The 19,031-nt window shown below is 38.5% G+C and overlaps 1 protein-coding gene and 51 non-coding genes across 56 annotated transcripts in view; all 52 read left to right on the forward strand.

The window, feature by feature from the left end:
• Positions 1-17,678, forward strand: part of gabbr1a (gamma-aminobutyric acid (GABA) B receptor, 1a) — a 72,844-nt gene extending 55,166 nt beyond the window's left edge. For all 5 annotated transcript variants that reach the window (XM_086038242.1, XM_086038243.1, XM_086038239.1 and 2 more), the window contains 4 exons: positions 13,619-13,746; positions 13,829-13,957; positions 14,834-14,977; positions 15,253-17,678. In XM_086038242.1, coding sequence (XP_085894368.1) covers positions 13,619-13,746; positions 13,829-13,957; positions 14,834-14,977; positions 15,253-15,537 — 686 coding nt within the window. In that variant the 3' untranslated portion in view covers positions 15,538-17,678. The remainder of the gene's footprint in view (positions 1-13,618; positions 13,747-13,828; positions 13,958-14,833; positions 14,978-15,252) is intronic.
• Positions 241-312, forward strand: trnaq-cug (transfer RNA glutamine (anticodon CUG)). The gene has a single exon. It is a non-coding gene; the product is annotated as a tRNA-Gln (tRNA).
• trnaq-uug (transfer RNA glutamine (anticodon UUG)) lies at positions 413-484 on the forward strand. The gene has a single exon. It is a non-coding gene; the product is annotated as a tRNA-Gln (tRNA).
• trnaq-cug (transfer RNA glutamine (anticodon CUG)) lies at positions 760-831 on the forward strand. Its single transcript has one exon. It is a non-coding gene; the product is annotated as a tRNA-Gln (tRNA).
• trnaq-uug (transfer RNA glutamine (anticodon UUG)) lies at positions 932-1,003 on the forward strand. Its single transcript has one exon. It is a non-coding gene; the product is annotated as a tRNA-Gln (tRNA).
• On the forward strand, positions 1,447-1,518 carry trnaq-cug (transfer RNA glutamine (anticodon CUG)). Its single transcript has one exon. It is a non-coding gene; the product is annotated as a tRNA-Gln (tRNA).
• On the forward strand, positions 1,964-2,035 carry trnaq-cug (transfer RNA glutamine (anticodon CUG)). The gene has a single exon. It is a non-coding gene; the product is annotated as a tRNA-Gln (tRNA).
• Positions 2,136-2,207, forward strand: trnaq-uug (transfer RNA glutamine (anticodon UUG)). Its single transcript has one exon. It is a non-coding gene; the product is annotated as a tRNA-Gln (tRNA).
• trnaq-uug (transfer RNA glutamine (anticodon UUG)) lies at positions 2,309-2,380 on the forward strand. The gene has a single exon. It is a non-coding gene; the product is annotated as a tRNA-Gln (tRNA).
• trnaq-uug (transfer RNA glutamine (anticodon UUG)) lies at positions 2,482-2,553 on the forward strand. Its single transcript has one exon. It is a non-coding gene; the product is annotated as a tRNA-Gln (tRNA).
• On the forward strand, positions 2,654-2,725 carry trnaq-cug (transfer RNA glutamine (anticodon CUG)). The gene has a single exon. It is a non-coding gene; the product is annotated as a tRNA-Gln (tRNA).
• On the forward strand, positions 2,826-2,897 carry trnaq-uug (transfer RNA glutamine (anticodon UUG)). Its single transcript has one exon. It is a non-coding gene; the product is annotated as a tRNA-Gln (tRNA).
• Positions 3,171-3,242, forward strand: trnaq-uug (transfer RNA glutamine (anticodon UUG)). The gene has a single exon. It is a non-coding gene; the product is annotated as a tRNA-Gln (tRNA).
• Positions 3,517-3,588, forward strand: trnaq-cug (transfer RNA glutamine (anticodon CUG)). The gene has a single exon. It is a non-coding gene; the product is annotated as a tRNA-Gln (tRNA).
• Positions 3,860-3,931, forward strand: trnaq-cug (transfer RNA glutamine (anticodon CUG)). Its single transcript has one exon. It is a non-coding gene; the product is annotated as a tRNA-Gln (tRNA).
• Positions 4,460-4,531, forward strand: trnaq-uug (transfer RNA glutamine (anticodon UUG)). The gene has a single exon. It is a non-coding gene; the product is annotated as a tRNA-Gln (tRNA).
• Positions 4,635-4,706, forward strand: trnaq-cug (transfer RNA glutamine (anticodon CUG)). Its single transcript has one exon. It is a non-coding gene; the product is annotated as a tRNA-Gln (tRNA).
• Positions 4,806-4,877, forward strand: trnaq-uug (transfer RNA glutamine (anticodon UUG)). The gene has a single exon. It is a non-coding gene; the product is annotated as a tRNA-Gln (tRNA).
• Positions 4,978-5,049, forward strand: trnaq-uug (transfer RNA glutamine (anticodon UUG)). Its single transcript has one exon. It is a non-coding gene; the product is annotated as a tRNA-Gln (tRNA).
• Positions 5,150-5,221, forward strand: trnaq-cug (transfer RNA glutamine (anticodon CUG)). The gene has a single exon. It is a non-coding gene; the product is annotated as a tRNA-Gln (tRNA).
• trnaq-cug (transfer RNA glutamine (anticodon CUG)) lies at positions 5,692-5,763 on the forward strand. Its single transcript has one exon. It is a non-coding gene; the product is annotated as a tRNA-Gln (tRNA).
• On the forward strand, positions 5,864-5,935 carry trnaq-uug (transfer RNA glutamine (anticodon UUG)). Its single transcript has one exon. It is a non-coding gene; the product is annotated as a tRNA-Gln (tRNA).
• trnaq-cug (transfer RNA glutamine (anticodon CUG)) lies at positions 6,039-6,110 on the forward strand. Its single transcript has one exon. It is a non-coding gene; the product is annotated as a tRNA-Gln (tRNA).
• trnaq-uug (transfer RNA glutamine (anticodon UUG)) lies at positions 6,382-6,453 on the forward strand. The gene has a single exon. It is a non-coding gene; the product is annotated as a tRNA-Gln (tRNA).
• On the forward strand, positions 6,554-6,625 carry trnaq-cug (transfer RNA glutamine (anticodon CUG)). Its single transcript has one exon. It is a non-coding gene; the product is annotated as a tRNA-Gln (tRNA).
• trnaq-cug (transfer RNA glutamine (anticodon CUG)) lies at positions 6,727-6,798 on the forward strand. Its single transcript has one exon. It is a non-coding gene; the product is annotated as a tRNA-Gln (tRNA).
• On the forward strand, positions 6,984-7,055 carry trnaq-cug (transfer RNA glutamine (anticodon CUG)). Its single transcript has one exon. It is a non-coding gene; the product is annotated as a tRNA-Gln (tRNA).
• On the forward strand, positions 7,156-7,227 carry trnaq-uug (transfer RNA glutamine (anticodon UUG)). The gene has a single exon. It is a non-coding gene; the product is annotated as a tRNA-Gln (tRNA).
• On the forward strand, positions 7,331-7,402 carry trnaq-cug (transfer RNA glutamine (anticodon CUG)). The gene has a single exon. It is a non-coding gene; the product is annotated as a tRNA-Gln (tRNA).
• Positions 7,502-7,573, forward strand: trnaq-uug (transfer RNA glutamine (anticodon UUG)). Its single transcript has one exon. It is a non-coding gene; the product is annotated as a tRNA-Gln (tRNA).
• On the forward strand, positions 7,674-7,745 carry trnaq-uug (transfer RNA glutamine (anticodon UUG)). The gene has a single exon. It is a non-coding gene; the product is annotated as a tRNA-Gln (tRNA).
• Positions 7,846-7,917, forward strand: trnaq-cug (transfer RNA glutamine (anticodon CUG)). The gene has a single exon. It is a non-coding gene; the product is annotated as a tRNA-Gln (tRNA).
• Positions 8,019-8,090, forward strand: trnaq-cug (transfer RNA glutamine (anticodon CUG)). The gene has a single exon. It is a non-coding gene; the product is annotated as a tRNA-Gln (tRNA).
• On the forward strand, positions 8,276-8,347 carry trnaq-cug (transfer RNA glutamine (anticodon CUG)). Its single transcript has one exon. It is a non-coding gene; the product is annotated as a tRNA-Gln (tRNA).
• Positions 8,448-8,519, forward strand: trnaq-uug (transfer RNA glutamine (anticodon UUG)). The gene has a single exon. It is a non-coding gene; the product is annotated as a tRNA-Gln (tRNA).
• On the forward strand, positions 8,623-8,694 carry trnaq-cug (transfer RNA glutamine (anticodon CUG)). Its single transcript has one exon. It is a non-coding gene; the product is annotated as a tRNA-Gln (tRNA).
• trnaq-uug (transfer RNA glutamine (anticodon UUG)) lies at positions 8,794-8,865 on the forward strand. The gene has a single exon. It is a non-coding gene; the product is annotated as a tRNA-Gln (tRNA).
• Positions 8,966-9,037, forward strand: trnaq-uug (transfer RNA glutamine (anticodon UUG)). Its single transcript has one exon. It is a non-coding gene; the product is annotated as a tRNA-Gln (tRNA).
• Positions 9,138-9,209, forward strand: trnaq-cug (transfer RNA glutamine (anticodon CUG)). The gene has a single exon. It is a non-coding gene; the product is annotated as a tRNA-Gln (tRNA).
• trnaq-uug (transfer RNA glutamine (anticodon UUG)) lies at positions 9,424-9,495 on the forward strand. Its single transcript has one exon. It is a non-coding gene; the product is annotated as a tRNA-Gln (tRNA).
• Positions 9,680-9,751, forward strand: trnaq-cug (transfer RNA glutamine (anticodon CUG)). The gene has a single exon. It is a non-coding gene; the product is annotated as a tRNA-Gln (tRNA).
• On the forward strand, positions 9,852-9,923 carry trnaq-uug (transfer RNA glutamine (anticodon UUG)). The gene has a single exon. It is a non-coding gene; the product is annotated as a tRNA-Gln (tRNA).
• trnaq-uug (transfer RNA glutamine (anticodon UUG)) lies at positions 10,485-10,556 on the forward strand. Its single transcript has one exon. It is a non-coding gene; the product is annotated as a tRNA-Gln (tRNA).
• On the forward strand, positions 10,660-10,731 carry trnaq-cug (transfer RNA glutamine (anticodon CUG)). The gene has a single exon. It is a non-coding gene; the product is annotated as a tRNA-Gln (tRNA).
• trnaq-cug (transfer RNA glutamine (anticodon CUG)) lies at positions 10,832-10,903 on the forward strand. The gene has a single exon. It is a non-coding gene; the product is annotated as a tRNA-Gln (tRNA).
• trnaq-uug (transfer RNA glutamine (anticodon UUG)) lies at positions 11,004-11,075 on the forward strand. Its single transcript has one exon. It is a non-coding gene; the product is annotated as a tRNA-Gln (tRNA).
• trnaq-cug (transfer RNA glutamine (anticodon CUG)) lies at positions 11,177-11,248 on the forward strand. The gene has a single exon. It is a non-coding gene; the product is annotated as a tRNA-Gln (tRNA).
• trnaq-uug (transfer RNA glutamine (anticodon UUG)) lies at positions 11,350-11,421 on the forward strand. Its single transcript has one exon. It is a non-coding gene; the product is annotated as a tRNA-Gln (tRNA).
• trnaq-cug (transfer RNA glutamine (anticodon CUG)) lies at positions 11,523-11,594 on the forward strand. Its single transcript has one exon. It is a non-coding gene; the product is annotated as a tRNA-Gln (tRNA).
• trnaq-uug (transfer RNA glutamine (anticodon UUG)) lies at positions 11,695-11,766 on the forward strand. Its single transcript has one exon. It is a non-coding gene; the product is annotated as a tRNA-Gln (tRNA).
• On the forward strand, positions 13,067-13,138 carry trnaq-cug (transfer RNA glutamine (anticodon CUG)). Its single transcript has one exon. It is a non-coding gene; the product is annotated as a tRNA-Gln (tRNA).
• trnaq-cug (transfer RNA glutamine (anticodon CUG)) lies at positions 13,238-13,309 on the forward strand. Its single transcript has one exon. It is a non-coding gene; the product is annotated as a tRNA-Gln (tRNA).
• Positions 17,679-19,031: the final 1,353 nt, after the last annotated feature.

The raw sequence follows: 19,031 nt of genomic DNA on the forward strand, positions 1-19,031 counted from the left end.
TGTAATTTGAAACCATACTTAACTCTAACTGTAAATCTATTGAACACCATCCAAATATCCAAATGTAGGTTCCATGGTGTAATGGTGAGCACTCTGGACTTTGAATCCAGTGATTCGAGTTCAAATCTTAGTGGAACCTTAGTTGTATGTCATAGAAGCAGAATTTTGTTCCTGAAATTTGAAACCATACTAAGCTCTAACTGTAAATCTATTGAACACCATCCAACCGTAGAGTCGATAGGTTCCATGGTGTAATGGTTAGCACTCTGGACTCTGAATCCAGTAATCCGAGTTCAAATCTCAGTGGAACCTTAATTGTCATATCATAGACACAGATCGTGTTCCTGAAATTTGAAACCATACTTAACTCTAACTGTAAATCTGTTGAACACCATCCAAATATGCAAACGTAGGTTTCATGGTGTAGTGGTTAGCACTCTGGACTTTGAATCCAGTGATCCGAGTTCAAATCTCAGTGGGTCCTCAGTTGTTGTATGATAGAAGCAGAATTTTTTTTCCTGAAATTTGAAACCATACTAAGCTCTAACTGTAAATCTATTGAACACCATCCATCCAAACCATAGATAGGTTCCATGGTGTAATGATTAGCACTCTGGACTCTGAATCCAGTAATCCGAGCTCAAATCTCAGTGGAACCTTAGTTGTCATATCATAGACATAGAATTTTGTTCCTGAAATTTGAAACCGTACTTAACTCTAACTGTAATCCATTTAACACCATCCAAACATGCAAACGTAGGTTACATGGTGTAATGGTTAGCACTCTGGACTCTGAATTCAGTAATCCGAGTTCAAGTCTCGGTGGAACCTTACTTGTCATATCATAGACACAGATTTTGTTCCTGTAATTTGAAACCATACTTAACTCTAACTGTAAATCTATTGAACACCATCCAAATATGCAAATGTAGGTTTCATGGTGTAATGGTTAGCACTCTGGACTTTGAATCCAGTGATCTGAGTTCAAATCTCGGTGGAACCTTAGTTGTCATATGATAGACACAGATTTTGTTCCTGAAATTTGAAACCATACTTAACTCTAACTGTAAATCTATTGAACATCATCCTAACATGCAACTGTGGGTTTCATGGTGTAATGGTTAGCACTCTGGACTTTGAATCCAGTGATTCGCGTTCAAATCTCAGTGGAACCTTAGTTGTGTATCATAGACACAGATTTTGTTCCTGTAATTTGAAATCATACTTAACTCTAACTGTAATCTATTGAACACCATCCAGCCAAACCATAGATAGGTTCCATGGTGTAATGGTTAGGACTCTGCGCTCTGAATCCAGTAATCCGAGTTCAAATCTCGGTGGAGCCTTAGGTCTCATATCATAGAAGCAGAATTTTCTTCCTGAGTAATAAACCATACTTAACTGTAACTGTAATCTATTGAACACCATCCAACCGTAGAGTCGATAGGTTCCATGGTGTAACGGTTAGCACTCTGGACTCTGAATCCAGTAATCCGAGTTCAAATCTCGGTGGAACCTTAGTTGTCATATCATAGACACAAATCGTGTTCCTGAAATTTGAAACCATACTTAACTCTAACTTTAAATCTGTTGAACACCATCCAAATATGCAAATGTAGGTTTCATCGTGTAATGGTTAGAACTCTGGACTTTGAATCCAGTGATCCGAGTTCAAATCTCGGTAGGTCCTCAGTTGTTGTAAGATAGAAGCAGAATTTTGTTCTTGAAATTTGAAACCATACTAAACTCTAACTGTAATCTATTGAACACCATCCATACAAACCATAGATAGGTTCCATGGTGTAATGGTTAGCACTCTGGACTCTGAATTCAGTAATCCGAGTTCAAGTCTTGGTTGAACCTTACTTGTCATATCATAGACACAGATTTTGTTCCTGTAATTTGAAACCATACTTAACTCTAACTGTAATCTATTGAACACCATCCAGCCAAACCATAGATAGGTTCCATGGTGTAATGGTTAGCACTCTGGACTCTGAATTCAGTAATCCGAGTTCAAATCTCGGTGGAACCTTAGTTGTCATATCATAGACACAGATCGTGTTCCTGAAATTTGAAACCATACTTAACTCTAACTGTAAATCTGTTGAACACCATCCAAATATGAGAATGTAGGTTTCATGGTGTAATGGTTAGCACTCTGGACTTTGAATCCAGTGATCCGAGTTCAAATCTCGGTGGGTCCTCAGTTGTTGTATGATAGAAGCAGAATTTTTTTTCCTGAAATTTGAAACCATACTTAACTCCAACTGTAATCCATTCAACACCATCCAAATATGCAAATGTAGGTTTCATGGTGTAATGGTTAGCACTCTGGACTTTGAATCCAGTGATCCGAGTTCAAATCTCGGTGGGACTGTCGTTGTCGTATGATAGAAGCAGAATTTTGTTCCTGAAATTTGAAACCATACTTAACTCTAACTGTAAATCTATTGAACACCATCCAAATACGCAAATGTAGGTTTCATGGTGTAATGGTTAGCACTCTGGACTTTGAATCCAGTGATCCGAGTTCAAATCTCGGTGGAACCTTAGTTGTCATATGATAGACACAGATTTTGTTCCTGAAATTTGAAACCATACTTAACTCTAACTGAAAATCTATTGAACATCATCCTAACATGCAAATGTGGGTTTCATGGTGTAATGGTTAGCACTCTGGACTCTGAATCCAGTAATCCGAGTTCAAATCTCAGTGGAACCCTAATTGTCATATCATAGACACAAATTTTGTTCCTGAAATTTGAAACCATACTTACCTCTAACTGCAAATCTATTGAACACCATCCAAATTTGCAAATGTAGGTTTCATGGTGTAATGGTTAGCACTCTGGACTTTGAATCCAGTGATCTGAGTTCAAATCTCGGTGGGACCTTAGTTGTCTTATCATAGAAGCACGATTTTGTTCCTGAAATTTGAAACCGTACTTAACTCTAGCTGTAATCTATTGAACACCATCCAGCCAAAGCATCGGTAGGTTCCATGGTGTAATGTTTAGCACTGTGGACTCTGAATCCAGTAATCCATGTTCAAATCTCAGTGGAACTTTAGTTGTCATATAATAGACACAAATTTTGTTCCTGAAATTTGAAACCATACTTAACTCTAACTGTAAATCTACTGAACACCATCCAAATTGGCAAATGTAGGTTTCATGGTATAATGGTTAGCACTCTGGACTTTGAATCCAGTGGTCTGAGTTCAAATCTCGGTGGGACCTCAGTTGTTGTATGATAGAAGCAGAATTTTGTTCTTGAAATTTGAAACCATACTAAACTCTAACTGTAATCTATTGAACACCATCCATATAAACTATAGATAGGTTCCATGGTGTAATGGTTAGCACTCTGGACTCTGAGTCCAGTAATCCCTGTTCAAATCTCGGTGGAGCCTTAGTTGTTATATCATAGACACAGATTATGTTCATGAAATTTAGAAACCATACTTAACTCTAACTGTAAATCTATTGAACAACATCCAAACATGCAAATGTAGGTTTCATGGTGTAATGGTTAGCACTCTGGACTCTGAATCCAGTAATCCGAGTTCAAATCTTGGTGGAACCTTAGTTGTCATATCATAAACACAAATTTTGTTCCTGAAATTTTAAACCATACTTAACTCTAACTGTAAATCTATTGAACAGCATCCAAATATCCAAATGTAGGTTTCATGGTGTAATGGTGAGCACTCTGGACTTTGAATCCAGTGATTCCAGTTCAAATCTTAGTGGAACCTTAGTTGTATATCATAGAAGCAGAGTTTTGTTCCTGAAATTTGAAATCATACTTAACTCTAACTGTAATCTATTGAACACCATCTCAAGATGCAAATGTAGGTTCCATGGTGTAATGGTTAGCACTCTGGACTCTGAATCCGCTAATCCGAGTTCAAATCTCGGTGGAACCTTAGTTGTTATATCGTAGACACAAATTTTGTTCCTGAAATTTGAAACCATACTTAACTCTAACTGTAAATCTATTGAACATCATTCAAATATGCAAATGTAGGTTTCATGGTGTAATGGTTAGCACTCTGGACTTTGAATCCAGTGATTCGCGTTCAAATCTCAGTGGAACCTTAGTTGTATATCATAGACTCAGATTTTGTTCCTGTAATTTGAAACCATACTTAACTGTAACTGTAATCTATTGAACACCATCCAACCGTAGAGTCAATAGGTTCCATGGTGTAACGGTTTGTTCCTGATTGTCATATCATAGACACAAATTTTGTTTGAACACCATCCAGCCAAACCATAGATAGGTTCCATGGTGTAATGGTTAGCACTCTGCACTCTGAATCCAGTAATCCGAGTTAAAATCTCGGTGGAACCTTAGTTGTCATATCATAGACACAGATCGTGTTCCTGAAATTTGGAACCATACTTAACTCTAACTGTAAATCTGTTGAACACCATCCAAATATGCAAATGTAGGTTTCATGGTGTAATGGTTAGCACTCTGGACTTTGAATCCAGTGATCCGAGTTCAAATCTCAGTGGGTCCTCAGTTGTTGTATGATAGAAGCAGAATTTTTTTTCCTGGAATTTGAAACCATACTAAACTCTAACTGTAAATCTATTGAACACCATCCATCCAAACCATAGATAGGTTCCATGGTGTAATGGTTAGCACTCTGGACTCTGAATCCAGTAGTCTGAGTTCAAATCTCGGTGGAACCTTAGTTGTTATATCATAGACAAAAATTTTGTTCCTGAAATTTGAAATCATACTTAACTCCAACTGTAATCCATTCAACACCATCCAAATATGCAAATGTAGGTTTCATGGTGTAATGGTTAGCACTCTGGACTTTGAATCCAGTGATCTGAGTTCAAATCTCGGTGGAACCTTAGTTGTCACATGATAGACACAGATTTTGTTCCTGAAATTTGAAACCATACTTAACTCTAACTGTAAATCTATTGAACACCATCCACGTAAGCAAATGTAGGTTTCATGGTGTAATGGTTAGCACTCTGGACTTTGAATCCAGTGATCCGAGTTCAAATCTCGGTGGAACCTTAGTTGTCATATGATAGACACTGATTTCGTTCCAGAAATTTGAAACCATACTTAACTCTAACTGTAATCTATTGAACACCATCCAGCCATAGAGTCAATAGGTTCCATGGTGTAATGGTTAGCACTCTGGACTCTGAATCCAGTAATCTGAGTTCAAATCTCGGTGGAACCTTAGTTGTCATATCATAGACACAGATTTTGTTCCTGAAATTTGAAACCATACTTAACTCTAACTGTAAATCTATTGAACACCATCCAGCCACAGCATCGATAGGTTCCATGGTGTAATGGTTAGCACTCTGGACTCTGAATCCAGTAATCCGATTTCAAATCTTACTTAACTCTAACTGTAAATCTATTGAACACCATCAAAATGCAAAAATGTAGCTTTCATGGTGTAATGGTTAGCACTCTGGACTTTGAATCCAGTGATTTGAGTTCAAATCTCAGTGGGACCTTAGTTGTCTTATCATAGAGGCACAATTTTGTTCCTGAAATTTGAAACCATACTTAACTCTAACTGTAATCTATTGAACACCATCCAACCGTAGAGTCAATAGGTTCCATGGTGTAACGGTTTGTTCGATTGTCATATCATAGACACAAATTTTGTTTGAACACCATCCAGCCAAACCATAGATAGGTTCCATGGTGTAATGGTTAGCACTCTGGACTCTGAATCCAGTAATCCGAGTTCAAATCTCGGTGGAACCTTAGTTGTCATATCATAGACACAGATCGTGTTCCTGAAATTTGAAACCATACTTAACTCTAACTGTAAATCTGTTGAACACCATCCAAATATGCAAATGTAGGTTTCATGGTGTAATGGTTAGCACTCTGGACTTTGAATCCAGTGATCCGAGTTCAAATCTCAGTGGGTCCTCAGTTGTTGTATGATAGAAGCAGAATTTTTTTTCCTGATATTTGAAACCATACTAAACTCTAACTGTAAATCTATTGAACACCATCCATCCAGACCATAGATAGGTTCCATGGTGTAATGGTTAGCACTCTGGACTCTGAATCCAGTAATCGGAGTTCAAATCTCAGTGGAACCTTAGTTGTTATATCATAGACAAAAATTTTGTTCCTGAAATTTGAAACCATACTTAACTCCAACTGTAATCCATTCAACACCATCCAAGTATGCAAATGTAGGTTTCTTGGTGTAATGGTTAGCACTCTGGACTTTGAATCCAGTGATCTGTGTTCAAATCTCGGTGGAACCTTAGTTGTCACATGATAGACACAGATTCTGTTCCTGAAATTTGAAACCATACTTAACTCTAACTGTAAATCTATTGAACACCATCCACCTAAGCAAGTGTAGGTTTCATGGTGTAATGGTTAGCACTCTGGACTTTGAATCCAGTGATCCGAGTTCAAATCTCGGTGGAACCTTAGTTGTCATATGATAGACACTGATTTCGTTCCAGAAATTTGAAACCATACTTAACTCTAACTGTAATCTATTGAACACCATCCAGCCATAGAGTCGATAGGTTCCATGGTGTAATGGTTAGCACTCTGGACTCTGAATCCAGTAATCCGAGTTCAAATCTCGGTGGAACCTTAGTTGTCATATCATAGACACAGATTTTGTTCCTGAAATTTGAAACCATACTTAACTCTAACTGTAAATCTATTGAACACCATCCAGCCACAGCATGGATAGGTTCCATGGTGTAATGGTTAGCACTCTGGACTCTGAATCCAGTAATCCGAGTTCAAATCTCGGTAGAGCCTTAGTTGTCATATCACAGACACAGATTTTGTTCCTGAAATTTGAAACCATACTTAACTGTAACTGTAATCTATTGAACACCATCCAACCGTAGAGTCAATAGGTTCCATGGTGTAACGGTTTGTTCCTGATTGTCATATCATAGACACAAATTTTGTTTGAACACCATCCAGCCAAACCATAGATAGGTTCCATGGTGTAATGGTTAGCACTCTGGACTCTGAATCCAGTAATCCGAGTTAAAATCTCGGTGGAACCTTAGTTGTCATATCATAGACACAGATCGTGTTCCTGAAATTTGGAACCATACTTAACTCTAACTGTAAATCTGTTGAACACCATCCAAATATGCAAATGTAGGTTTCATGGTGTAATGGTTAGCACTCTGGACTTTGAATCCAGTGATCCGAGTTCAAATCTCAGTGGGTCCTCAGTTGTTGTATGATAGAAGCAGAATTTTTTTTCCTGGAATTTGAAACCATACTAAACTCTAACTGTAAATCTATTGAACACCATCCATCCAAACCATAGGTAGGTTCCATGGTGTAATGGTTAGCACTCTGGACTCTGAATCCAGTAGTCTGAGTTCAAATCTCGGTGGAACCTTAGTTGTTATATCATAGACAAAAATTTTGTTCCTGAAATTTGAAATCATACTTAACTCCAACTGTAATCCATTCAACACCATCCAAATATGCAAATGTAGGTTTCATGGTGTAATGGTTAGCACTCTGGACTTTGAATCCAGTGATCTGAGTTCAAATCTCGGTGGAACCTTAGTTGTCACATGATAGACACAGACTTTGTTCCTGAAATTTGAAACCATACTTAACTCTAACTGTAAATCTATTGAACACCATCCACCTAAGCAAATGTAGGTTTCATGGTGTAATGGTTAGCACTCTGGACTTTGAATCCAGTGATCCGAGTTCAAATCTCGGTGGAACCTTAGTTGCCATATGATAGACACTGATTTCGTTCCAGAAATTTGAAACCATACTTAACTCTAACTGTAATCTATTGAACACCATCCAGCCATAGAGTCAATAGGTTCCATGGTGTAATGGTTAGCACTCTGGACTCTGAATCCAGTAATCCGAGTTCAAATCTCGGTGGAACCTTAGTTTTCATATCATAGACACAGATTTTGTTCCTGAAATTTGAAACCATACTTAACTCTAACTGTAAATCTATTGAACACCATCCAGCCACAGCATCGATAGGTTCCATGGTGTAATGGTTAGCACTCTGGACTCTGAATCCAGTAATCCGAGTTCAAATCTCGGTAGAGCCTTAGTTGTCATATCACAGACACAGATTTTGTTCCTGAAATTTGAAACCATACTTAACTGTAACTGTAATCTATTGAACACCATCCAACCGTAGAGTCAATAGGTTCCATGGTGTAACGGTTTGTTCCTGATTGTCATATCATAGACACAAATTTTGTTTGAACACCATCCAGCCAAACCATAGATAGGTTCCATGGTGTAATGGTTAGCACTCTGGACTCTGAATCCAGTAATCCGAGTTAAAATCTCGGTGGAACCTTAGTTGTCATATCATAGACACAGATCGTGTTCCTGAAATTTGGAACCATACTTAACTCTAACTGTAAATCTGTTGAACACCATCCAAATATGCAAATGTAGGTTTCATGGTGTAATGGTTAGCACTCTGGACTTTGAATCCAGTGATCCGAGTTCAAATCTCAGTGGGTCCTCAGTTGTTGTATGATAGAAGCAGAATTTTTTTTCCTGGAATTTGAAACCATACTAAACTCTAACTGTAAATCTATTGAACACCATCCATCCAAACCATAGGTAGGTTCCATGGTGTAATGGTTAGCACTCTGGACTCTGAATCCAGTAGTCTGAGTTCAAATCTCGGTGGAACCTTAGTTGTTATATCATAGACAAAAATTTTGTTCCTGAAATTTGAAATCATACTTAACTCCAACTGTAATCCATTCAACACCATCCAAATATGCAAATGTAGGTTTCATGGTGTAATGGTTAGCACTCTGGACTTTGAATCCAGTGATCTGAGTTCAAATCTCGGTGGAACCTTAGTTGTCACATGATAGACACAGACTTTGTTCCTGAAATTTGAAACCATACTTAACTCTAACTGTAAATCTATTGAACACCATCCACCTAAGCAAATGTAGGTTTCATGGTGTAATGGTTAGCACTCTGGACTTTGAATCCAGTGATCCGAGTTCAAATCTCGGTGGAACCTTAGTTGTCATATGATAGACACTGATTTCGTTCCAGAAATTTGAAACCATACTTAACTCTAACTGTAATCTATTGAACACCATCCAGCCATAGAGTCAATAGGTTCCATGGTGTAATGGTTAGCACTCTGGACTCTGAATCCAGTAATCCGAGTTCAAATCTCGGTGGAACCTTAGTTTTCATATCATAGACACAGATTTTGTTCCTGAAATTTGAAACCATACTTAACTCTAACTGTAAATCTATTGAACACCATCCAGCCACAGCATCGATAGGTTCCATGGTGTAATGGTTAGCACTCTGGACTCTGAATCCAGTAATCTGATTTCAAATCTTACTTAACTCTAGCTGTAAATCTATTGAACACCATCAAAATGCACAAATGTAGGTTTCATGGTGTAATGGTTAGCACTCTGGACTTTGAATCCAGTGATTTGAGTTCAAATCTCAGTGGGACCTTAGTTGTCTTATCATAGAAGCACAATTTTGTTCCTGAAATTTGAAACCATACTTAACTCTAACTGTAATCTATTGAACACCATCCAACCGTAGAGTCAATAGGTTCCATGGTGTAACGGTTTGTTCCTGATTGTCATATCATAGACAAATTTTGTTTGAACACCATCCAGCCAAACCATAGATAGGTTCCATGGTGTAATGGTTAGCACTCTGGACTCTGAATCCAGTAAGCCGAGTTCAAATCTCGGTGGAACCTTAGTTGTCATATCATAGACACAGATCGTGTTCCTGAAATTTGAAACCATACTTAACTCTAACTGTAAATCTGTTGAACACCATCCAAATATGCAAATGTAGGTTTCATGGTGTAATGGTTAGCACTCTGGACTTTGAATCCAGTGATCCGAGTTCAAATCTCAGTGGGTCCTCAGTTGTTGTATGATAGAAGCAGAATTTTTTTTCCTGATATTTGAAACCATACTAAACTCTAACTGTAAATCTATTGAACACCATCCATCCAGACCATAGATAGGTTCCATGGTGTAATGGTTAGCACTCTGGACTCTGAATCCAGTAATCGGAGTTCAAATCTCAATGGAACCTTAGTTGTTATATCATAGACAAAAATTTTGTTCCTGAAATTTGAAACCATACTTAACTCTAATTGTAAATCTATTGAACATCATCCAAACATGCAAATGTAGTTTTCATGGTGTAATGGTTAGCACTCTGGACTTTGAATCCAGTGATCCGCGTTCAAATCTCAGTGGAACCTTAGTTGTCATATCATAGAAGCAGAATTTTGTTCCTGAAATTTGAAACCATACTTAACTCTAACTGTAATCTATTGAACACCATCCTGCCATAGCATCGATAGGTTCCATGGTGTAATGGTTAGCATTCTGGACTCTGAATCCAGTAATCCGACTTCAAATCTTACTTAACTCTAACTGTAAATCTATTGAACACCATCCAAACATGCAAATGTAGGTTTCATGGTGTAATGGTTAGCACTCTGGACTTTGAATCCAGTGATCCGAGTTCAAATCTCGGTGGGACCTCAGTTGTTGTATGATAGAAGCAGAATTTTTTTTCCTGAAATTTGAAACCATACTAAGCTCTAACTCTAGATCTATTGAACACCATCCATCCAAACCATAGATAGGTTCCATGGTGTAGTGGTTAGCACTCTGGACTCTGAATCCAGTAATCAGAGTTCAAATCTCAGTGGAACCTTAATTGTCATATCATAGACACAGAATGTGTTCCTGAAATTTGAAACCATTCTTAACTCTAACTGTAATCTATTGAGCACCATCCAGCCAAAGCATTGATAGGTTCCATGGTGTAATGGTTAGCACTCTAGACTCTGAATCCAGTAATCCGAGTTCAAATCTCGGTGGAACCTTAGTTGTCATATCATAGACACAAATTTTGTTCCTGAAATTTGAAACCATACTTAACTCTAACTGTAAATCTATTGAACACCATCCAAATATACAAATGTAGGTTTCATGGTGTAATGGTTAGCACTCTGGACTTTGAATCCAGCGATCTGAGTTCAAATCTCGGTGGGACTTCAGTTGTTGTATGATAGAAGCAGAATTTTGTTCCTGAAATTTGAAACCATACTAAGATCTAACTGTAATCTATTAAACACCATCCATCAAAACCATAGATAGGTTCCATGGTGTAATGGTTAGCACTCTGGACTCTGAATCCAGTAATCCGAGTTCAAATCTCGGTGGAACCTTAGTTGTCATATCATAGAAGCAGAATTTTCTTCCTGAAACTTGAAACCATACTTAACTCTAACTGTAAATCTATTGAACACCATCTCAAGATGCAAATGTAGGTTTCATGGTGCAATGGTTAGCACTCTGGACTTTGAATCCAGTGCTCCGAGTTCAAATCTCGGTGGGACCTCAGTTGTTGTATGATAGAAGCACAATTTTGTTCCTGAAATTTGAAACCATACTTAACTCTAACTGTAATCTATTGAACACCATCCAGCCGGAGCATCGATAGGTTCCATGGTGTAATGGTTAGCACTCTGGACTCTGAATCCAGTAATCTGAGTTCATATCTCGGTGGAACCTTAGTTGTCGTATCATAGACACAGATTGTGTTCCTGAAGTTTGAAACCATACTTAACTCTAACTGTAAATCTATTGAACACCATCCAAATATGCAAATGTAGGTTTCATGGTGTAATGGTTAGCACTCTGGACTTTGAATCCAGTGATCTGAGTTCAAATCTCGGTGGGACTTCAGTTGTTGTATGATAGAAGCAGAACTTTGTTCCTGAAATTTGAAACCATACTAAGATCTAACTGTAATCTATTGAACACCATCCATCTAAACCATAGATAGGTTCCATGGTGTAATGGTTAGGACTCTGCACTCTGAATCCAGTAATCCGAGTTCAAATCTCAGTGGAGCCTTAGTTCTCATATCATAGAAGCAGAATTTTCTTCCTGAAATTGTAAACCATACTTAACTCTTACTGTAATCTATTGAACACCATTCAAATATGCAAATGTAGGTTTCATGGTGTAATGGTTAGCACTCAGGACTTTGAATCCAGTAATCTGAGTTCAAGTCTCGGTGGAACCTTAGTTGTCATATCATATACACAGACTTTTGTTCCTGAAATTTGAAACCATACTTAACTCTAACTGTAATCTATTGAAAACCATCCATCTAAAGCATAGACAGGTTCCTTGGTCTAATGGTTATTACGCTGGGCTCTGAATCCAGTAGTCTGAGTTCAAATCTTGGTGGAACCTTAGTTGTCATATCACAGAAGCACAATTTTGTTCCTGAAATTTGAAACCATACTTAACTCTAACTGTAATCTATTGAACACCATCCAGCCAAAGCATCGATAGGTTCAATGGTGTAATGGTTAGCACTCTGGACTCTGAATCCAGGAATCCGAGTTCAAATCTCAGTGGAACCTTAGTTGTCATATCATAGACACAAGTTTTGTTCCTGAAATTTGAAACCATACTTATCTCTAACTGTAAATCTATTGAACATCATCCAAATATGCAAATGTAGGTTTCATGGTGTAATGATTAGCACTCTGGACTTTGAATCCAGTGATCCGAATTCAAATCTCGGTGGAAGCTTAGTTGTCATATCATAGAAGCACGATTTTGTTCCTGAAATTTGAAACCATACTTAACTCTAATTGTAATCTATTGAACACCATCCAGCCAAAGCATCGATAGGTTCCATGGTGTAATGGTTAGCACTCTGGACTCTGAATCCAGTTATCCGAGTTCATATCTCAGTGGAACCTTAGTTGTCGTCTCATAGACACAAATTTTGTTCCTGAAATTTGAAATCTTACTTAACTCTAACTGTAAATCTATTGAACATCATCCAAATATGCAAATGTAGGTTTCATGGTGTAATAGTTAGCACTCTGGACTTTGAATCCAGTGATCCCAGTTCAAATCTCGGTGGAACCTTAGTTGTCATATCATAGACACAGATCGTGTTCCTGAAATTTGAAACCATACTTAACTCTAACTGTAAATCTATCGAACACCATGCAAATGTAGGTTTCATGGTGTAATGGTTAGCACTCTGGACTCTGAATCCAGTAATCTGAGTTCAAATCTCGGTGGAACTCGGTGTTATATCATATATGCAGCATTTTGTTCCTGGTATTTAACTCTAACTGTAACTCTAAATGTAATCTATTGAACACCATCTAACCTAAGTGTTTTTAGGTTCCATGGTGTAATGGTTAGCACTTCGGACTCTGAATCCAGTGATCTGAGTTCAAATCTCGGTGGAACCTTAGTTCTAATGTCATAGATGCTGAATTTTGTTCTTGTAAAATACTTAACTTTAACTGTAATCTATTGAACACCATCCAAACTAAGCATGTAAAGGTTCCATGGTGTAATAGTTAGCACTCTGGACTCTGAATCCAGTGATCTTAGTTTTAGTCTAGTCATAGATGCTGAATTTTGTTCTTGTAATTTAAGAAACATATTTAACTTTAACTGTAATCCATTGAACACCACTAAAATGAGCAAATGTATTGGTTTAAGATACAAATTGATTTTTTTAGAAACATTTTATTGTCCCACATTGCCCCCTGCAGGTGTAGTTTATGGCTACAAGGGTCTGCTGCTGCTACTCGGCATCTTCCTGGCCTACGAGACCAAGTCTGTATCCACGGAGAAAATCAACGACCACAGGGCGGTGGGCATGGCCATTTACAACGTGGCGGTGAGTCACCCGCTACTGTCTGCACGTTTAGGCCTTGTTGGCGGTCTTCGCTCGAACTCAATCAATCTGTGCCCACCCACAGGTGCTGTGTCTGATCACAGCTCCGGTGACGATGATCCTGTCCTCTCAGCAGGACGCTTCTTTCGCCTTCGCCGCCCTGGCCATCGTCTTCTCGGCCTACATCACCCTGGTGGTGCTTTTTGTGCCAAAGGTGACAAGAGTAACTACACTAGCATTAGCATTACAGGAAACACTGCCATCTGTAGGAATGTCTGGCAAATGCAACTTCGAAGACAATGCTTAGCAGATGACAGTACATACAGGCTTTTTTTTGTTGTCCCAATTAACCCCTCAGTGTCATTCATTCACTCATTCAATCCCAAAGACATATTTATGTCTTTTCACAGTCCAGCCATTCAGTCCCAGGAACTTATTTATATATATTTTTCAAATCTTTGCAAATGTTAGGTTAAAAGAGAGTCTGAAAATGTCTGGTATTGAATGAGTTAATATATGACATTTTTTATTTACACTTAATTTGTTCTATTAAAAAGATTGTAAAAGAAAAAAAATGGTCATGAAATAATATATAGGCTCAAACCAATTACTACACGTTATACTTTAGAATGCCATTCAATATTAAAGTGCTTTACTTTTTAATGAATATATATATTTTTTAATTTTAATACATTTGTATAGAGGGTTTTGTGCTTAACTAACAATAAAATAAAAATGTAGATAAAAATAAAATTGCTGATGAGATGCATAATAAATAGGCTCACCAAATAACCAGGCCACTATAATTATTCTTTATTATATTTTGCTATTTAATTGGGGGGTTTAATAAATTACTTGACATTTTAATTCCTGGCAGCAAACAAACACGTTAGTATGCTTTGTTTGCTCCCCCCAAAAATATTTTCCTTGAATTTTAAAAAACTAATTTAAAAAAATTAACAATGTAAACAATAAATAGAACCGGTATTTTTTTTCCTTTATGATATCTCACAATTTAATTCATTGCCAATGTCTATCAATTATTATTGATACACGATTATTCACATTTTCCTTTATTCATCCCTTCCAGATGCGTCGTCTGATCACGCGCGGCGAGTGGCAGTCAGAGCAGCAGGACACGCTCAAGACGGGGTCGTCGACCAACAACAATGACGAGGAGAAGTCGCGGCAGCTGGAGAGAGAAAACAGGGAGCTGCAGAAGATCATACAGGAGGTCCATACGACGCAACTACAGAACAATACACAACACTACACTCTGTGTCTGTCCCTGTATGCGCATCTTGAGTGCGTCCGTCCCCTGTAGTGTGAATGGGTGTGTGTGTCTCTCATGTATCCAGACCGTGTGTGTCCATCGTATGTGCGTGACACACGTGTGCATTTGCGAGAGTTTCCCATGTGTCCTGTGTGTGTGTGTTCCCCATGTGTTATTCTCAGTGCGTCATCATTATGCATACCCGTAAAAATTTCTCCTCGTCATTTGTGGTTTAGAAAGAGGAGCGTGTGTCCGCCCTGCGTAACCAGCTGGCCGAGAGACAAGCTCTACGCAGTCGGCGCCGCCCGTCCGCCGGCCAGAACCAGAACCACAACGCCGCGCTTCCGCCGCCCTTATCCCAGACGGACCCCAAGTCCCTGCTGCCCCCGCCCGGCTACCCGAGCGCCGACAATCACTCGCTACCGCCGTCCTTCTCCAACTCGTCCAACTTGTACCCGGCAGAGAGCAAGATGAGCCGCAACCACTGTCACAACAGCCAAATTCCGCTACTCTACAAGTAGACCGGGACCGTGGGGAAAACGCGGGACCAGAGAACGCGTCACGGGGGCGGGGGAGCACACTGGGGCATGACACCACCTGACAGAGCCGGCCCAAGACGTAAGCTAGCTAAGCACCTGCCAAGGACCCCCACGACCACTAGGGGGCACACAAGAGCAATTTACACTCAACTGGTTGGTTTTCCATTTGTATTTTTCTTTTTTTGTTTTTGGACTACTGTTGAGGAAAACGAGAGTAACATAAAAAAGGTCAATGTTTGGATCAAATTTTAATTCCAGTGTTTCTTTAACTAAAGCTTTTGCACATTTTTACTGAGCTTTAGGAGCTAACTATTACCATTTTGTGCATTTGTGTTTCTTGTGTGTGTGTGTGCGCGTGTGTTTGTTTAGGGTGTCTCCCAGGCATGTGTATGTGTGTCCCATCTGAGTGAGTGTGTGTTCCCATGAGTGTGTAAATCCTATGAATATGTGTGTGTGTCCTTATGTTTGTGTGTATGTCAGTTTTGTGCGTACATATTGCTAATATGAGTATTTGTGTTTGCTTGTATATGGTTTGTCACCTTGTTCTATTTATTTGTTTAAAAATCAACAATGAATGATCAACAATCAACATTATTTGCAGAAATACAGGGCCCAGTGGAAGCCATTGGAGCATTTATTTTGGTTTCCTCGATATACATCTTAAGGTCCGTGGACTCGCCGCGGCCATTGAAGCCTGGCGCAAAAAATGGCATTCCATGGGGTCCCCCGAATCAAATGTTGCCCCATAGAGGCTTGGACCGGCTCTGCCACCTGACACTGTGACTTGTTATTGGCGCTTGGTCGCCGTGGCAACAGCAAGCACATCTCCAGACTTTGCAGCACAGAAGTCCCTCATCCTGACCTTTTGGGGAGACGTTACAAAACCTTTGTGTCTTTACTGTACACACACACACTTGTTCTCTGTGGTCCTGTTGTCCTGTTTTTGTCACGTGTGCGTCAAGAAATTTTTAGCCATAAACACCGGAGAAGGAATGAGGACGGTGTTTCATATTTTTACCCCCAATTAAACATCAAAGACACTTTTATCAGCTGTTACGGTAATGCTGTAACTTCAGCTGAAATGTACCCGCATGCGCAAAGAACTTTCTACTTGTGTACATAAATGAACATGAGAAGCACAGCTGAGAGTTTTACCTTACATTTACACTCTTTTCTTTTTGGTGAAGTTAAAGCAGCCATGTGACATGACAGCTTCGTGTGCTGTTCACAAACTCAACTAAACCTTAAATTTTCTTTTTTGTTTTACCCTCTAATGCCAGTCTTGTTTTTTTGTTTTTTTGAATAAACTGACACAGTCACATGAGTCAAGCACAGCTCAGATGTCACATAAGTTATGTCTTATTTTTTTATCTGGATTAATTGCACAGATTTTTTTTCTACATAACTGGCAAATCTGGTTTCTTTTTTGTAAAGTGAAATGACATGATGATGTTGGTCTGCATGTGCTGTTGACACCCAAACTCAATGACATGATTTTTTTAAAACTCTTGTATAGTATAATAGACAAATCTTGTTGTTTTCTTTTTGGTAAAGTGAAGCAGTCACATGACATTACGATGTTGTTAATGATGATGATCTTGACCCAAACAAAACTACACTATTTCTGTTTCTTATGTTGTTTTAGTTACACGTCCTCACATTTCTTTTACCCTCTTTCCATAATAATCTTATTTTTCTTTTTTGGTAAATCGAGGCAGTCACATGCAATGACGATTATTAGAAACTCTCAAATACACAGATTTTTAAAAAAATTTTAAGCGCTACGTCTTGTAGATTATTTCAGCGGGCACTTTAAGAGTTTATGTTCGTTATTATGATCCACGTTAGCTCAGGGTGTGGGGGTGGCTCAGCAAATGAAATAAATAGGCCATATTGGTATATATTTATGAAGCGTGCAGTTATCCCAGTGTATCATATACAGTACGTCATGTGAATGCAGAACTACTCTGGTAAATCTTGCACATGTACGCCAATGTATGTGGAAGAGGGCATATTTGTATTCACTCTATTATCTAAGATCATACTGTAAATGTTAATATATTTCAAAGTATGTGTATGCAAATATCTGAGTTCCATCAATAAAAATCATTGTTTTTCTTTTACTCACTGACTATTTTTTTGTCCGTTTCCCCAATAGGAAATCATGGGAATAACCCGCTGATGTCACATAGATTCCTACTTCTCCTACTTCTTTTAGAATATGTATTGCAAAAACGAAACTTCAAACTTTTTAAAATACTTTTTTAACATGATGACTGCATCACCAGACGTGTCCACTAGATGCCAATATATAATTTTTGCGGGCACTTAATCATCGATGAAGTAGCTGAAACTACTAGTCCCAGAATGCATTCGTGGTGTGATGTGACGTCCACAGTTGCGCCCCATTTCATCTGTTGGCGGTGAGTTCGCTCAGTTACCAACAAACGTTAACGCTTGTGTAACTCGTTTGGGTTCGATTTCGAGTGTTAGTTTTTACGCATATCAGTATCACAAAATTCGGATTCAAAACATATCTTAAGTGTTTAAATGTTCCTTAAATTACGTCGCTACTTCCGACTAGTTCTCTAATGACGGTTAGCTTCAGAGTACGGTAGCCTGTGACAGTCAAAAGGCGCATGGCGAAGTATTTGGTTGTTATAAAAGTTATGATTAAGAATAAACGACGAAAAGAAATTGGTAGTCAGCATGAATGTACTTGTTACTTGGTCATATTATCACACTAGTGTCTCAGAATTTCCATTGCAGCCGTCATTAATGTATTTAAACGTCTTCCAAATTTCCATTGTAAGACAATTACAAGGTAGCTTGTTGCTTCCGGAATAATTTCAACAATTACAGTAATTGTCTTTTATTAAAGCACTGTTCTGTTGTTCAATTCTAGTTTGGCGTACGCATATATTTTTTTACGGCTGCAATGTAATCACTCATCAGTTTTGAATTGCCAATTACATTCAATGGAACGATACCTGCGGGAACGGGCTGCGGTTTTAATGAATAAACCCGCCTTCAGACCTCCTTGGCAGAGATGTCAAGGACGAAACCACAAGGAAGAGAAGCTAAAGGAAGAGCGATGAAGAGAAAAACGTTGTGGGAAGAACAATGAGTGGGTGATGACGTCTCACACATCGATGATGCTTTTTGTAGACATTGGCGAAATGTTTCGAAACAATAGATGGAAGGATATTTACGGGTGGCAATACATATGATTGATAATCACTAACTAAAAACAATGAGCAAAGCTTGCATTTGGAGTTGCACTGCTAGATATTTAAGCAAAAGTTGTTGTTTTTTCCCCCTCAATTTCTTACGCAAAAATCGAAATGAATCCAGTTTAACCTGTTGATGAGAAGGATAAATTGAGTGGATGTCATAAGTACCCTGCTAAATAAAACCAGGATAGATCCGCAAGGTTTTGTTGTGGTTTTGTTGTTTTTTGCTGATCTTGCTGGTGC

Source organism: Filicampus tigris, chromosome 8 (genome assembly GCF_054856515.1).
Source record: "Filicampus tigris isolate MCC_2025a chromosome 8, RoL_Ftig_1.0, whole genome shotgun sequence".
NCBI classification, from domain to species: domain Eukaryota; kingdom Metazoa; phylum Chordata; class Actinopteri; order Syngnathiformes; family Syngnathidae; genus Filicampus; species Filicampus tigris.